Source organism: Chiloscyllium punctatum, chromosome 2 (assembly GCF_047496795.1).
Source record: "Chiloscyllium punctatum isolate Juve2018m chromosome 2, sChiPun1.3, whole genome shotgun sequence".
NCBI lineage: Eukaryota > Metazoa > Chordata > Chondrichthyes > Orectolobiformes > Hemiscylliidae > Chiloscyllium > Chiloscyllium punctatum.
Genome location: NC_092740.1, coordinates 62,588,108 through 62,604,301, shown reverse-complemented (window position 1 = coordinate 62,604,301; position 16,194 = coordinate 62,588,108). Strand labels below are relative to the sequence as shown.

The window sequence follows — 16,194 nt, the reverse complement described above, 5'->3', positions numbered from 1 at the left end:
CTAAGGGAGCAAGAGCTGAATGTGAACAAGATGTGAAGGTAATCTCAAAGCATTCAACTTAGTAACACATCAAGGAGTTTCTGCACAAATGAAGTCAACAGGAGTCCAAAGGAATTCCTCTTTGACAACTGGCTTCTTACCTGGTAACAGGCAAACGTTTATTGTTGTTGATGCCAGATGTTACAACTCCAGAATATTATGGCAGGAGTTTCTCAGAGATGGGTCTTTCACCTTAGCCACCTCCAATTGCTTTATCAATGACATTCCCTCATCATTTTAAGATCAGGTTTGGGGCTGTTCACTAATAATTTCAGAGCTCCTTTGATAATAAAGTGACCTATGTTATCTAGACTCGGGCTACTAAAAAGCAAGTTAAAATTGTACCACCAACACATTGCATTATGAGCACCTTAAACATGAGAATATCCACTAACATTTCTTGATTTTTAGCTACACTAATTTCTTAACATCTGTATCCTGTGGATTGCTATACACCAGAATTTGGATTGCACCAACCACATCAACAGTGTGCCTGCAGGTGGGCACTAATGACTGGCTCCCTCAAAGATATGTCATCATCTCACAAGATTCACGTCTGATGAAAGGCTCACTATACATTTAGACAGATTCAGGTACAACAATCAATGTGTCTGTCAGTTCTAGGGTGCACCAGCTAGCTTGATTAATGCTTCTGCAAATGAACTCAATGCTCACTCCTTCCACCACTGGTACACAGTGGCTGCTCCATGTCCAAGCTATAGCATGTAGAACATTAATTCAGCAAAGCTATATTGTTAACACTTATTTCCATTGCAAACTCTACCATCAGAAAAAAAAAGAGGTCAACAATGTTATGGGTATAGCATCACTTCAATCTTACTTCCCATGTAGACTTGGACTCAATGCCCATTCTCACTGGGTTCGATCCTGGAACTTGTATCAAGCACCATTTTAGGATTAGCATTAGTGCAACAACTGCAGTGATTCAAGGAGAAAGCTCACTATCACCTTCTCGGAGGAATGGGGACAGACAATAAATGAAGCCTTTCCTGCATCTATGAAAGAGAAGGAATGACTACAGAATAGTAATGACTTACCAGAATTCCATTTTCAGTCACCTTGCTGACATTCTTCAATTCAGCCACAATAAATGCCACCAAATAAGTGCTCATGGTTAAACTTTCTGCAAATGAGTCTTGAAACAGTCCATTGCCAAGTGATATGGTATCATTCTAGAAGAGATTGTACAGATATATTGATAATCAAAAAGATCTACATTTTAAGACCATAGTCTATAAGACATAAGAGCAGACATGGGTCATTTAGACCATTGAGTCTACTACAGCAACAAAATCATGGCTGATCTGATAATCCTTAACTCCACTTGGCTGCCTTTTCCCTGTAACCTTGATTCCCTTCATGATAAAAAAATGTGTCCGTCTGATTCTTGAATATACTCATTGACTCAGCCTTGGCAACCCTCAGCAGTGATGCATTCTACAGGTTCACTTACCACTGAAGATGAAATTCCTCTTCATCTCTGTCTTAAATATGCAATTCTTACTCTGATCTTATGCACTATGGTCTTAGACTCTTCCAGAGAAATGGCCTTTTCACAGCTAACCTGTCAGAGGTCCTCTTAGAATCTTGTATGTTTACATAAGTTTGCCTCTCAAGTTTTCTAAATTCCAATGAGTACATGCTCAACCTTTTCTCAGAAGACAGTCCCTCCATACCAGATATCAGCCGGGTGAATTTTCCCTGATCTGCCTCCAATGCCAGTACACCCAAAACTGTTCACAGTATTCCAGTTGTGGCTTGACTGCTACCTTGTATGGATTTAGCAAAACCTTCTAACTATCGTGTTCCATTCTCTTTGGAATAAAAGCAAGTATTCATTTGCCTTCCCTATTATCTGCTGAACTTGGTACGAGCCTTTTGTGATTCAGGACGAGGAATCCCAAACCCCTCAGTTCTGCTTTTTTCTGCAGTCTATCTCCAATTAAATGATATTCAGCTCTTCTATTTCTCCTGCCAAAATGCATAACCTCACATTTTACCACATTATTTTACTTCTGCTAAGTATTTGCCCACTCACTTAACCTGTTCATTTGTGCCATCCCCACCATTTGCCTTCCGCAAACTTATTTATACCACAGGCTAATGTCCAGGGACATGTTTTCAAATCAATATGTGGCACAGAGAAATTTGAATTCATTACAACTCTGGAATGAAAAACTTGTCTAATAATAACCATGTAATCACTGTGAATTGCTTAAAAGCCCATCTGGTGCTTTACAGAAGGAAATTTGCTGGTATTACCTGGTCTGGCCTATGTGTGATCCAGACCTACAGCAATGTGGTTAACTCCTATCCTCTGGGAAATTAGGGACAGGCAATAAATGCTGGCCTAGCCATCAATATCAAAGATCCTATATCTCAGAGGAACTTAACTAATTAAAGCTTCATCTGTCATTTTGAACTGACAAATGGTAAGTAACAGTCTCACCACACAAATACCAGGCAATGATCATCTCTAATAAGAGATAATCTAACATTGCCCCTTCAATAATGTTACCATCACTGAATCCCTCATTATCAACATCCTGGGGGTTACTATTGACCAGAAACTGGATTCGACGCATAAACTCAGTGGCTACAACAGCAGGTCAGAGGCTAGGACTACTGTGGCAAGTAACCCACCTCCGAACTGTCCACCCTCTGCAAGGCACAAGTCAGGAGTGTGATGGAATACTCCCCATTCACCTGGACGGGAGCAGCTTGACACCATCCAGGACAAAACAGTTTGATTGGCATCACATCCACAAAATATCCACTCCCTCCATGACCGATGCTTAGTAGCAGCAGTGTGTTCTATCTCCAAGATGCACTGCAGAAATTCACCAAACATCCTTAGACAGCACCTTCCAAACCCATGGCCACTTCCATCTAGAAGTACAGGGGTAGCAGATACATGGGACCACCATACCTGCAAGGGACCACCAGACCTGCAAGTTCTCCTCCAAGCCACTCACCATCCTGATTTGGAAATATATCACTGTTCCTTCACTGTCGCTAGGTCAGCACCCTGGAATTTCCTCCCTAATGGCATTGTGGATTTGCCTTCAACAAATGGACTCTAGCAGTTCAAGAAGGTAACTCACTACCACCTTCTCAAGGGCAACAAGAGATGGGCATTAAGTGCTGGCCAGCCAGCGACACCCATGACCCATGAGTAAATAAATTAATCAACTGCCAGCAGACAAAGGTCCTACTATTGGTCCAGTCGGAAACTCACTGGTTAACAGATTAGCATAAACCTGGAAGAAAGTGGAAAGAATCTCAATTCTACTCAATTTACTTTAACCACTGAAGCTACATTCTATTCTGTAAACTGTTTTCTGGCACCCTGCAGCCTAGTTCAGTGACTAAAAACAAGCAATTTTTAGCATTCCAGATCTCACCAAGGAAATGAAAATATACTCTACAGCACTACAGGAGGGTGAGAAGTTGTTGTATCAACAAACTCCTGCTTTGAAGTCTACATTTTAACAGAACCGCCTGCACATTTTGGAGAACTCCACTGCAAAACTTTGACCCAAAATCAGGAAACAGATACATTTTTTGACTCCAATCCTAGTTCCTTCTGAAACCTCCATGTAGGCTGGGAAACCTCTGCCCATGAAACTGAAAACAAACACTATTTTAGGCATGTAGACGAACAGAAAACATATTTCATGACTGGAATATTTCGTAAATTAGGTTCTGAAAACAGCCTAATCATTATTACCAGAAACAACTACAGTTCTAATTTTTGTACAATTATGTCTTCTGGCATAATATTTCAGTTCTTCACATAGAATTATTAACACTTGTGATAATTATTCCAATTTAAAATATCTGCCCTTTTTTAATAATAAGGTTTTTCATTGTTGCTTAATGGGAAAGAATGTTTTTTACTTGCTGGAACTGCATTTTCTTCACATTTCATTCATAGAATCCCGACAGAGTGCAAGTAGGCCATTCGGCTCATCGAGTCCACACAAACCCTCCAAAGTACATCCAACCCAGACCAATCCCCCTACCCTATCTCTGCAACCACGCATTTCCCATGGCTAGTCCACCTAACCTGCACATCCTTGGACACTATGGGATTAGATGGTTAATCCATCTAACCTACAGATCTTTGGGCTGTGAGAGGAAACTGAAGCACCTGGAAGAAGATGGGCAGAATGGTGCAAACTCCACAGAGTCACCCGAGAGTGGAATTGAACTCAGGTCTGTGGCACTATAAGGCAGTTGTGCTAATCATTGAGCCACCCATGCTTCGAAAGGAAGTTGTATCAGTGACCTTGTGTAGAAGGTGAACTGCTTGTCAATACACCACACCTCTCACTTTGACTGACTTCTGTACTGTTTGTCGGTTCCAGTTTTGTGCCCAAGGGAACACAATCACTGCGGAACCATAATTAATTTAAATACATTACTTCAACAGGCCACAATCTTCCACTAAACATATCTAAAGAAGTCAGTCTTGTTAAGTATATGTAACAGCAATTTATATTAGCAGTTATAATTCACACATAAGCTTCAGTTTCCATTTAAAATAAACTTACAGTCACACAGCTAATAAGCTCGTAAAAAAGCAAACTACTGCAAATGCTAGAAACCAAAAGGAGAAGCTGAAAACAACAGGTCAGTAAGATACACTTATGCAGGCTGTGGATGCTAAATGCTTTGATCTCACACTCATGTCCATTTGCGCATGAAATGCTGTCATCTGACTTACGGATTGTAATTTTTCCAGCACACTCCTAAATGTTCTATGTTACAGGAAAGTACAAGGGCTGCAAAGCTTATAGAGTCAGCGATGTACAGCATAGAAACAGATGCTTCGGTCGAACTTTTCCATGCCGACCAGATATCCCAACCCAATCTAGGCCCACCTGCCAGTACCTGGTCCACATCCCTCTAAACCCTTCCTATTCATATACCCATCCAGATGCCTTTTAAATGTTGTAATTGTACCAGCCTCCACCACTTTCTCTGACAGCCCATTCCATACACGCACCACCCTCTGTGAAAAAGTTGCCCCTTAGGTCTCTTTTATATCTTTCCCCCTGACCCTAAACTTATGCCCTCTAGTTCTGGAGTCCCCCACCTAGGAAAGATACTTTATCTATTTATCCTATCCGTGCCCCTCATGATTTTATAAACCTCTGTAAGGTCACCCCTCAGCCTCCAACACTCCAGAGAAAACAGCCCCAGCCTATTCAACCTCTCCCTATCGCTCAAATCGTCCAACCCTGGCAACATCCTTGTAAATCCTTTCTGAACCTTTTCATGTTTCAGAACATCCTTCCGATAGGAAGGAGTCCAGAATTACACGCAATATTCCAAAAGTGGCCTAACCAATGTTCAGTACAGCTGCAACATGACATCCCAATCCTTGTACTCAATATTAATAAGATCTAATACCAAAATCAACAGGAGACACAGGGTTTGATTAAGAGTAGAGTCAAAAAGTGTGGTGTTGGAAAAGCAATGGCCGGTCAGGCAGCACCCGAGGAGTGGGAGAATCAATGTTTTGAGCATGAGCTCTTCATCAGGAATGTCGGGGAGGCCCAAGGGGGCTGAGAGATAAATGGGAGGGGGGCGTGGCTGGGGGGGAAGGTAGCTGGGAATATGATAGGTAGGTGAAGGTGGGAGGTGATGGTGATAGGTTGGAGCGAAAGGTGGAGCAGATAGGTGGAAGGGAGGATGGATAGGTAGGATAGTTCAAGCAGGCAGTGCTGAGTTGGAGGGTTTGATCTGGGATAAGGCTGGGGAGGGGAGATGAGGCAACTGGTGAAATCGACATTGATGCCAAATGGTTGGAGGATCCCAAGGCGGAAGATGAGGCATTCTTCCTCCAGGCATCGGGTGGCTAGAATTTGGTGGTGCAGGAGGCACAGAACTTGTATGCCCTTGGCAGAGTAGGAGGGGGAGTTGAAGTATTCAGCCACAGGACGGTGGGGTTGATTGGTGCATGTGTTAAACCTTCACCCCAGCCCCATCCCCCTCCCATTTATCTCTCAGACCCCTTGGCCCCCCACCCAACATTCCTGATGAAGAGCTCACGCTCGAAACGCTGACTCTCCTGCTCCTCAGCTGCAGCCTGACCGGCTTTGCTTTTCCAGCACCACACTTTTGACGCTATTCCTAACCAAACCTTGTATCTCCTATTGATTTTTGGTATTAGCTCCTACTATTCATCTTTTGCAACCCTTGTACTTTCCTGTAACGTAGAACAGTTTAGGACTGTGCTAGAATAATTATAATCCACAAGTCAGGTAACCTGTGAAATTTGCGGAACGTTTCAGAGACCATCCCCGGCTGGCTGTACTTTTCCAGCACCACACATTTTAACTCTGGTCTCCCGCATCTTCAGTCCTCACTTTCTCCGAGTTGATTAGGAATAGTCAGCATGGCTTTATGTGTTGGAGATAATGCCTCACAAATTTGTTAGCGTTCTCTGATGAAGTGACCAGGAACATTGACGAGGACAAGGTGGTGGATGTAGTCTATATGGATTTCAGTAAGGTCTTTGATAAGGTTCCACATGGTAGGCTGCTCTGGAAGGTTAGATGGCATGGAATCCGGGGAGTTGGCAAATTGGATACACAGTTGGCTTGATGGTAGGAAGCAGAGGGTAATAGTGAAAGGATGTTTGTCAGACTGAAGGCCTGTGATTAGTGGAGTGCATCAGGGGTTACCATGGGCCCATTACTGTTTGTCATCTATATCAATGATTTGGATGAGAATATACAAGGCATGATTAGTAAGCTTGCAGATGACACTAAAATAGAAGGTATCGTGAACAGTGGGGAAGGTTATCAGAAATTCCAGCAGGATCTTGATCAGTTGGGGAAGTGGGCTGAGAAATGGCAAATGGAGTTTACTATAGATAAGAGTGAAGTCTTGTATTTTGGAAAGTCAAATCAAAGTAGGAGTTTCATGGTGAATGGTAAGGCTTTATTAAGCGTAGTGGAACAGATGGACTTGGAGTTCACGTGCACCGTTCTCTGAAGGTGGAGTCAGAGGTAGATAGGGCAGTGAAGAAGGCTTTTGGCACACTGGCCTTCATTAGTCAGGGCATTGAGAGTAAAAGTTGGGAAGTTACAATGCAGTTGTACAGGATATTGGTGAGGCCGCACTTGGAGTATTCTGTTCAGTTTTGGTCTCCTTTCTACATGAAGGATGTTATTAAACTGGAAAGGGTGTGAAAGACATTTACAAGGATGTTGCCAGGTCTCAACTATCTAAGTTATAGGGAGAGGATGGACAAGCTTGGACTTTTATCTTTAGAGTGTGGAGACTGAGAGGGATCTTATGGAAGTGAGTAAGATCGTGAGACACATGGATAGGGTGAATATACTCAGTCATTGTCCCCAGGTTGGGGGATCACAGACTAGACGGCATCAGTTTAAGGATAGATGGGAAAGAACAAAGGGAACATGAGGGACAACTTTTTTACGCAGAAGGTGGTGCGCGTATAGAATGAGCTGCAGGTGGAAGTGGTTGAGGCAGGTACATTAACAACATTTAAAAGGCATTTGGACAAATACATGGATAGGAAATGTTTAGAAGGATATGGGCTAAGTGCAGGGAAATGGGGTTAGGGTTGATGGACATTTTGGTTGGCATGGACGAATTTGGGCTAAAGGGCCTGTCTCCATGCTGTAGGACCCTCTGACTCTATGACATAAATGAAAGAAACAAAAATTGACAAACCTTTTTCTCACTCTTAAGATATTACCTATGATAAGATGCTGATGACTAGATGTCAGAGATCTTTTGGTACCTTGTTTAAGTGGTAACTTTTCATTAGAATTTAAATGAATGTCAAGTTTACTTGACATCATCAGGAAAGTAAACATTGGAAGAAGTGAAAGAATTGCAGTCTTACGTAACATCAAAAAATGCACTTTTAAAAAACCTGTTGCTTCTCTTTTATTCCCTCACAGCCAACTTAAAACTAGACATAGTTCAAACAGTCTGCCGTCATCAGCTAACATGCTTCAACCTCCTGGATTGTTGTAGACTGTACTACACTGGGGGAATTTATTTTGAATAATGAAAGCTTTCTCCTTTCCGAAAGAAAAGCATGCATCAGAACAACAACTGGAATACCTCATTTGACAAGCGTAAGGAATGTAATAGCAACATTCAATTCCTCACAGTAACTCTAACTTCAGACAGGGCTGACAAGATTACTGTATCTTCATTCTACTGATTTTATTCTCCTTTTGCATCTCCTAAATGTACTGACTGCATGCATAAACATTGTAACCTTGTCACATAATGACTCTTCTTTAGTTAGCGTGAGTAGCAAGTTTGAAGGTTATCGGAGGAAAGGCCAACCACACATATCCATTACCAGCTGCAGTATTCTTTGGGCAGTAAACCAACAGCAAGAACCCAAAACATTTTAAATAGTGAGATCGAGTACATTCCCCAAATGATAGATGTTATATAACTCTCATCTATAATTCTCCTTTTCTAAGTCCTTGAAAGTGTAACTGCTTCCAAAATTCATGCCTAACGTTTCAGTAAATTCGTAATTGCTTCAATTAAGTTTCAACACCACTATTACAGTCCTAATGAAAAGGCATAAATAACATCTTGATTGACTGGAAAGCGCTATCCTTCCCATTCCTTCTGAAATTCTTTGACACCCTTTGGCATTGTCAAGTCAAATATCCCTCTACAATTCCTCTCTTTACTGAGCTTTGCTTAACTGCCCTCACCTTGATTCACTCTTGCCTACGCAATCACAGAAAATCTCCAGTAATGGCTTCACTGTTCAAATGGATGCCATTATCTTTACAATCAAATGAATACCTATCCTCTTCTTCCTTAACTCCTTATTGCCCCTTGGCAATATTATCTCAAACATCAGGTTCCATGTACACACTGACAACACATAGCCCTACCTCACAACTGATTCTACATTCAAATTTCCACAGTATTCTTCAACCTGGCTGAACAGAAAATTACTCCAATTAAACACAGCCTTTTCCCCTTCCCAGAAACATCGTGACAACACCATCAATTTCATTGCGTGTCCTGCCATTTTCCATCTTTATGTCTAAAGTTTGACACTTTAGTATTCTATTAAATCCTAAGCTTATATCTTGTATTGTCTCATCATAACGATTGACCACTTTTACGTTCCCAGTTTTGAAAGTCTCTAGAACTATTTCCTCCCATCTGCTATCGAAATCTTAATTCAGTTGAGCCACAAAACAGTATATTGCATTAGCCTCCCTGTAATCTTCATGACGTTACTATATTTAAATAGTAATTCAGTTCATTACAGAAAATTAATTCTAGTAATCTAAATAATACCTTTTAATGGCCTAATATTGTTAATGTTTTATAGTGGAGCAGACTCAAGAGACTGTGTGGCCCACTCCTGCTTTGAACTCATACGTTCATACGTTTTAATAGCTGCCCAGAAAATAAAAGTTAAGGAAGACACTCCATTCTTCCAGCTTCTGAATTCTTCCAGGCTTTAAAAAAATTCCTCTCACTTTTCCTTTTTTCCTTTCTTTAAAACAATTTTTCTTTTCCTGTTTGTTTGCATTTGTGAAGCTGATTAGATTGTGAATTCACCCAATTTAGTTCCCCTCCTTCTCTGTCATTCTATTTATTTTACAACTCTTTAATCTTCTTGATTAGGGAGCTAGACTTCTTGTTCTGTTGCTCGGCAAGGTCTCAGATATCCCATTTCCAAAACCGAGCCATTACCGGCTCAAATTTATAACTATATCATGAACAAAAGTTTTGAAAATGTAAACAAACATGTAATGTTAGATTTAACAAATGGAGTTCACCTCAGCAAAATCTGGGGCATATATTTTTATTATAAGATTATGAGAAAAAAGTTTCCCTTAACCTTCTGCATGTTGGATAATGAGATGTGCTCAGCTTCCCTGATTATCTTGATTGTAAAAGTTGCTTTAAAAGCTGGTTCATCAAAGCATGGGAAAGCCTTTCGTGCTGAAGATGGTTCAAACTGTGTGGCAGCCAATATTCTGTAAAAGGACAGAGAAAAGCATGTTGTTCTGAAAATAAACTCTAATTATTAGAAATCTTGTATACTCTGTGATGGTTCAAACCATTATTTTGTGTTTTCAGACCTTACCTAAAAGGAAATTGAACCTTAAACTTTCAGTTTCAAAGGGAATGGAGGAAGGAAGTCTTACTAAGAGTAGACAGAACACTAGTCAGACCATACTTAGAAGTACACTGACAGTTGAGGCAGTCTGCAGAAGGTTCAGGTATGAAGTGATTTTCATATTACAAGAAATGGAGTAGGTTGGGGGAGACCTCACTGAAATATGAAAGCTTCTTAGGGGACCTGACAGGGTCCACACATTGACCTTGTTTTCACTTGTGACAGAATCTAGCCCAGATCTAGAATCTGGGGCGGCACGGTGACTCAGTGGTAAGCACTGCTGTTCACAGCGCCAGGGATCTGGGTTGGATTCCACCCTCAGGCGACTATGTGTGTGGAGTTTGTACATTCTCCCCTTGTCTGCATGGGTTCTCTCTGGATGTTCTGGTTTCCACCCACAATCCAAAGATGTGCATATTAAGTGTCTCTTCTAACTGCTATCCTGAGATACCTTCTGGAAACTATGCATACCTACACCAATAAGCACTCTTCATTTAACCCTCTGAGAAGCAACTCAGCCGTCAGTTCAAAATGAACAACAGTAACTATAAAAGTCAGATTGGAGATTGTGAATGCCGGAAGAACAAAGGTTTCTAGCTCAATCAAGGATGTTCTTCAATTTTGTATGAATGTGTTTCACAATAATAAGCCAGATGTCAAAAGACTGTAACAAAACCTAAACAGTTAACAAGCAATTGAAGAGCAGATATGTAGTTAACTCACTGAAGCATGTAAAAATAACAATACAGTTGGGGATTTCAACTGTCCCAACATTAATTGGGATAATCATATAATAAAGGATTTAGAAGGGGCAAATTTCTTGAAATATATACAGCACACCTTTTCACATCAACATCTTGAAGATCCTACAAAGGACAGTGCAGCACTGGACCTAATTCTGGGGAACAAAGCAGGGAGGGATCATTTTAGTGATAGTGACACAACTCCATCAGTTTTAAGTTTGTTATGGAAAAGGAGAAAGATGGTCTGCAAAATGGGTTTTGGATTGGGGTAAGGCAGATTTTATTAAAACAAGGCAGATTCTGGCCAAAACAGACTTTGAACTACGAGAATCATAACAGTGCAGAAGTAGACCATTGGCCAATCAGGGACACACCAAACCCCTAAAAAGTATCTCACTCCCTATGGGTAATCCACATGTTTGGACTGTGGAAGGAAACCACAGCAAACCCAGGCAGACATATAAACTCCATATAGATAGTCACCCAAAGGTGGGATCAAACCCAGGACCCTGATGCAGTGAGGCAGCAGTGCTAGCCACTGAGCCACCACGGGTAAATCTACAGCAGAACAGTGGGAAGCATTCAAAAAGTTACTGGGAGAGTACAGGCCCAACATCTTCTCTCTAGGGTGAAATGTAAAGCAAGAACTCAGAGAACCTGGATGTCTAAGAATATTCAGGCCTGGATAAAAAGGTTACGACAGATGTGTATCAGTTACAGAGCAAACTTATGGACGCCCTGGAAAAGTACGAAAAGTGCAGAGAGAATGCAAGAAAGCAGTTAGGAGAGGAAAGAGGATGCATGACAAATGGCGATGAGAAAGATTAGGCAGAATTCCAAAATCAGGGAGAATCCCAAGATAGTCACCAAGAATATCAAGAGGAAGAGAATAAGAAGAGAAAGAGTAGAACTCATTAGGGACCAAGGGCATGAAGCCAGAGGACATTGATAGAATGTTAAATGAGTACTTCACATCTGTCTTTACTTGAAAGAAGGGTACAAGCACAGAATTCGAGAAGATGGATTGAGAATTTTTTGAGAGGATTGATATAAGTAGCAAGGAGGAATTGGAAGATTTCGCTGGTTTAAAAGTGGACAGATCCCCAGATCCAGGTAATTGTGTTTTTATTTATTCATTTGTGGGATGTGGATGCTGCTGGCTGGCCAGCATTATTGCACATCCCTAGTTGCCCTTGAGGTGGTGACGAGCTGCCTTCTTGAACTGCAGCAGTCCATCTGCTGGGAGTTAATACGCAATGCCACTAGGGTGGGAATTCCAGAATTTTGTTCCAGCAACTAAGTCAGGACGATGAGTGGCTCGGACAGGAACTTGAGGGTGGTTGTGTTCCAATATACATCTGTTGTCCTTGTCTTTCTAGATGGAAGTTGTTGTGGGATTGGATGATCTTTTCTAAGGATCTTTCGTGAGTTTCTGCAATGTATTTTGTAGATTGGATAGATGCTGCATTTGTATCCCAGACTGTTGTGGGAGACAAGGGAAAAATTTAACAGGGGCTTTGCCCCAAATTTTTTAATTGTTTCTGGCCACAGTGGACGTGCCAGAGGACTAGATGACAGCTAATGTGGTACCACTTTACAAGACAGGGGACTATCAGTAAATGTTACTTCAATGGTAGGGAAACTATTGAAGAAAATACTCAAGAGAAAATGAATCACCATTTAGATAGGCAAGACTGAATAATGGATGGATAGTGAGCATGGCTTTATCAGAAGGCGGTTACTCCTAACAAATCTAGGTATGTAGGTGAGGGTAGGGCAGTTGACATAGTTCATATGAATTTCAGCAAGACCTTCAACAAGGTCCCACTTGGGAAACCGATAAAGAAGATACAATCTCATGGGATCCAGGGTGAGTTGGCACTTGGATCTAAAATTACCTTAATGGCAGGAGATAAAGGGTGGTGATAGAAGCCTATTTGTATGACTGGAGCCCAGTGTGCAGTGGTGTACCACAGGAATCAGTGCCAGATCCCTTATTGTTTATGATATCTGTAAATGATGCTGATGAGAATGTGGGGGAGGAGAATGATAAGTAAGTTTGGAGATGACACAAAGATTTGGTGGTGGACTGTTTAAAAGTGGACAGATCCCCAGATCCAGGTAATTGTGTTTTTATTTATTCATTTGTGGGATGTGGATGCTGCTGGCTGGCCAGCATTATTGCACATCCCTAGTTGCCCTTGAGGTGGTGACGAGCTGCCTTCTTGAACTGCAGCAGTCCATCTGCTGCAGGAGGAAGATATTAGGTCACAGGAGGATCAAAGTGGATTGGTCAGGTTGGCACATCAGTGGAGCAGATGGAAATTAACCCTGCTATATGTGAGATGATGAACTTTGAAAGATGTAACAAGACAATGGAGTACTCAATAAATGGCAGGACAGTAAGAGGTTCATATGAACAGTTGGATCTTGGGATGCTTATTCATAGATCCCTGAGGGCGGCAAGACAGGTTAACAGGGTAGTTAAGACAATATGCTGGACACTTGCCTTTATTAGTTGCGGCATAGTTTATAAGAGCACGGAAGTTATGTTGGAACTGTACTAGGATTATGGTTAGGCCATGGCTGGAGTATCATGTGCAGTTCTGGTCACCATACTATAGGAAGGATGTCACTTGGGATGGAGGACCTTCCGTCATGAAGAAAGGCTGAATAAGCTCAAACTCTTTTCTTTGGAGCACAGAAGGTTGATGGGGAGCTGATTAAGGTATTTAAGAGTATGAGGGGCATAGACAAGGTTTTTAGAAATCAGTTGTTCTCCTTAGCTGAAGGGTCAGGAACAAGAGGCACTTTTTAAAGTAAAAAGCAAATGGTTTAGAGAGATCTTATAGGAAGAGCTTTACACCCACAGTGTGGTGGGGTGTACTGGAATACACTGAATGGGAGAGTAGTTGAGGCATGTAACCTCACAATCTTCTAAAGGTAATTGGAGGAGGTCTTGAAGTGTCATAACATTCAAGGCTAAGGGCCTAGCGCAGGCAGTCATGCATTTTGGCAGTACAAATGCAATGGGTTGAAGGGCCTTTTTGTACTTAATGATTCTATGATTCCAAGTCCATGCAAGGGTGGATTTCCTTATTCTTTGAAGTCACAAAATGACCAACCTGAATTCAAGCTTGTCAGGGACTCAGTTCAGATTCAAGGGTCAATGCCAAAAGAATTCAATTTTTCACTGTCTGATAAAGAAGTTCACAGAAGTATAAGACTGGTGCATAGCTTTGGCAGTCAAAGATGGCTAAACAAGCAAGACCAGGTAAACAAAACATTTGAAATTCAAGAAGACCATTTTAAACAATGAGCACTGCAGTGCTTCCCAACCAAAACCAAACTAATCTGTTGTTCATCTTGTGGCCAAATCGCAATGAAGAAAAAAAAATTGTGAACCTGTCATCGAATTGCAGAAATGTGTAAAGAAAGTGGTGGCCACATTTTCAACTTTTTTCTTGGAAAACAATGTGTTGCCGGGAAATGTTGATAAACCACATTTACTGTCCATCTATCGCTAGACACATCAGAGGACTCTAAGAATTAACTGTACAATGCAGCCTTGCATCATGTGTAGAACAGACTGATTTGGGCTGGCAGGTTTTCTTTCCTGAATAAGTCACTTGAATTATCAATGACAATTGAGCACTTTAGAGATCAGGAGAAAGTGAGGACTGCAGATGCTGGAGATCAGAGCTGAAAATGTGTTACTGGAAAAGCGCAGCAGGTCAGGCAGCATCCAAGGAGCATTTTCTGAAGAAGGGCTCATACCCGAGACGTCGATTCTCCTGCTCCTTGGATGCTGCCTGACCTGCTGCGCTTTACCAGCAACACATTTTCAGCACTTTAGAGATCAGTCATTTTCAGACCAGTATGGCTAAGTTTGAGTGCTCATCCACAAATGGCCAGATTTATTAAATTTAAATTCATATTCTGAATTTCAGTTTAGTAGTAACTAGGCTCATTGTTAATACTTAACAGTATACTTCGAGGAAAACGATAGTTTCATCAGTGAAGTGGCACAAATAGCTGGTCTACACAACAATTGTACACAACAGGGCAAATCAGACAAAACTGAGAAGACTTATTTCCTTGTTTGAAGACAATATACAAATGCAATCTAGTGGGGAATAATAATTACACAAAGAAAATCATACTGACAAGAATTAGTTTACCTTGTCTTGTTTTTACTTTGATAGCTGCTTTTGTAAAATCCTGAAAAACCATCAGACAGATTTGCTGCATATTCCAGATTCAGTGTGTACGTTTTTCCATTCAACAATGCTGGATTAACTGTAATTGCAATTTGTTGATGTGGTCTGTATTCCAAAATCTGGACATCCTTTGCTTGATTAGATGCCTCTGGAACAATGGTTGCTTTGCTGATATTGAGACCATAGCTGTGGAGAGTGATGTTATTGACATCCTCCTTGACTAGGAGGGTTATTTGTACAGAACCTGTGAATTTCATCGTGGTAAGATTGGGATGCAAAGTAAGATCATAATGCACTGGTACAACAGCATTAGATAATCTCATCTTTGGCCAAGGAAATACCTGGCCATTAGTTGCCAAAGGATATATGGGTGTTAAAGTTGTGTTCTTTTTATGGCAGCCTTCTTTGGTGAAGGTACATTTTGGCAGAAAGTAGACGACCATCGCTATTGAAAGTATAATTACCACGACAAATGCTCCAACAAGTACAGTCCGAGCAGAAGAAAAGGAACAAGGTCCCCATGATGCTTCCCGGTTATAAACCCCTGACGTGTTATTGCGGTGATTGGAACTCCTGTTCATGAATGACATGCCCAATAACCTTGCAGAAGATTCATAGTCTTCTTCATCATCTTCCAGGTCATGCTCTCCTAAGCCACGCACCAGCAGTCGTGAACTATGGGGCTCATATTCAACTTCATCAGGTTCCAGGGGATGAAGGCGTGGCTCTTTGGCCAAGTCAACTATATCAGGTTCCTCTTCAAACATGCTATTTTCAATCATGTTTCTGGGCAACTGGGCTCGCTCTGAAAGACACAAATCAAAATAGTTTCAAATATATTCAGGGTGTTTTACATAGACTGGTACTGTACAAAATATTTCCAGCAAGCTCAAGGGCAAATGCCCCACGAATGGTATTTCTATTAAATTGTAAAATAAATATTAGATACTATACGTCATCCAATTACTAACGGGCAGATTCAGGATCAAATTCTTATAACAATTAACCA

At 41.2% G+C, this 16,194-nt stretch overlaps 1 protein-coding gene across 2 annotated transcripts in view; it reads right to left on the bottom strand.

Moving 5' to 3' along the window:
* LOC140484709 (leucyl-cystinyl aminopeptidase-like) overlaps positions 1–16,194 on the bottom strand; it is a 122,175-nt gene that overhangs the window by 65,923 nt on the left and 40,058 nt on the right. For both annotated transcript variants that reach the window (XM_072583434.1, XM_072583445.1), the window contains exons 2-4: positions 15,147–15,990; positions 9,941–10,079; positions 1,098–1,232 (exon numbers count right to left, since the gene is read on the bottom strand). In XM_072583434.1, coding sequence (XP_072439535.1) covers positions 1,098–1,232; positions 9,941–10,079; positions 15,147–15,990 — 1,118 coding nt within the window. The remainder of the gene's footprint in view (positions 1–1,097; positions 1,233–9,940; positions 10,080–15,146; positions 15,991–16,194) is intronic.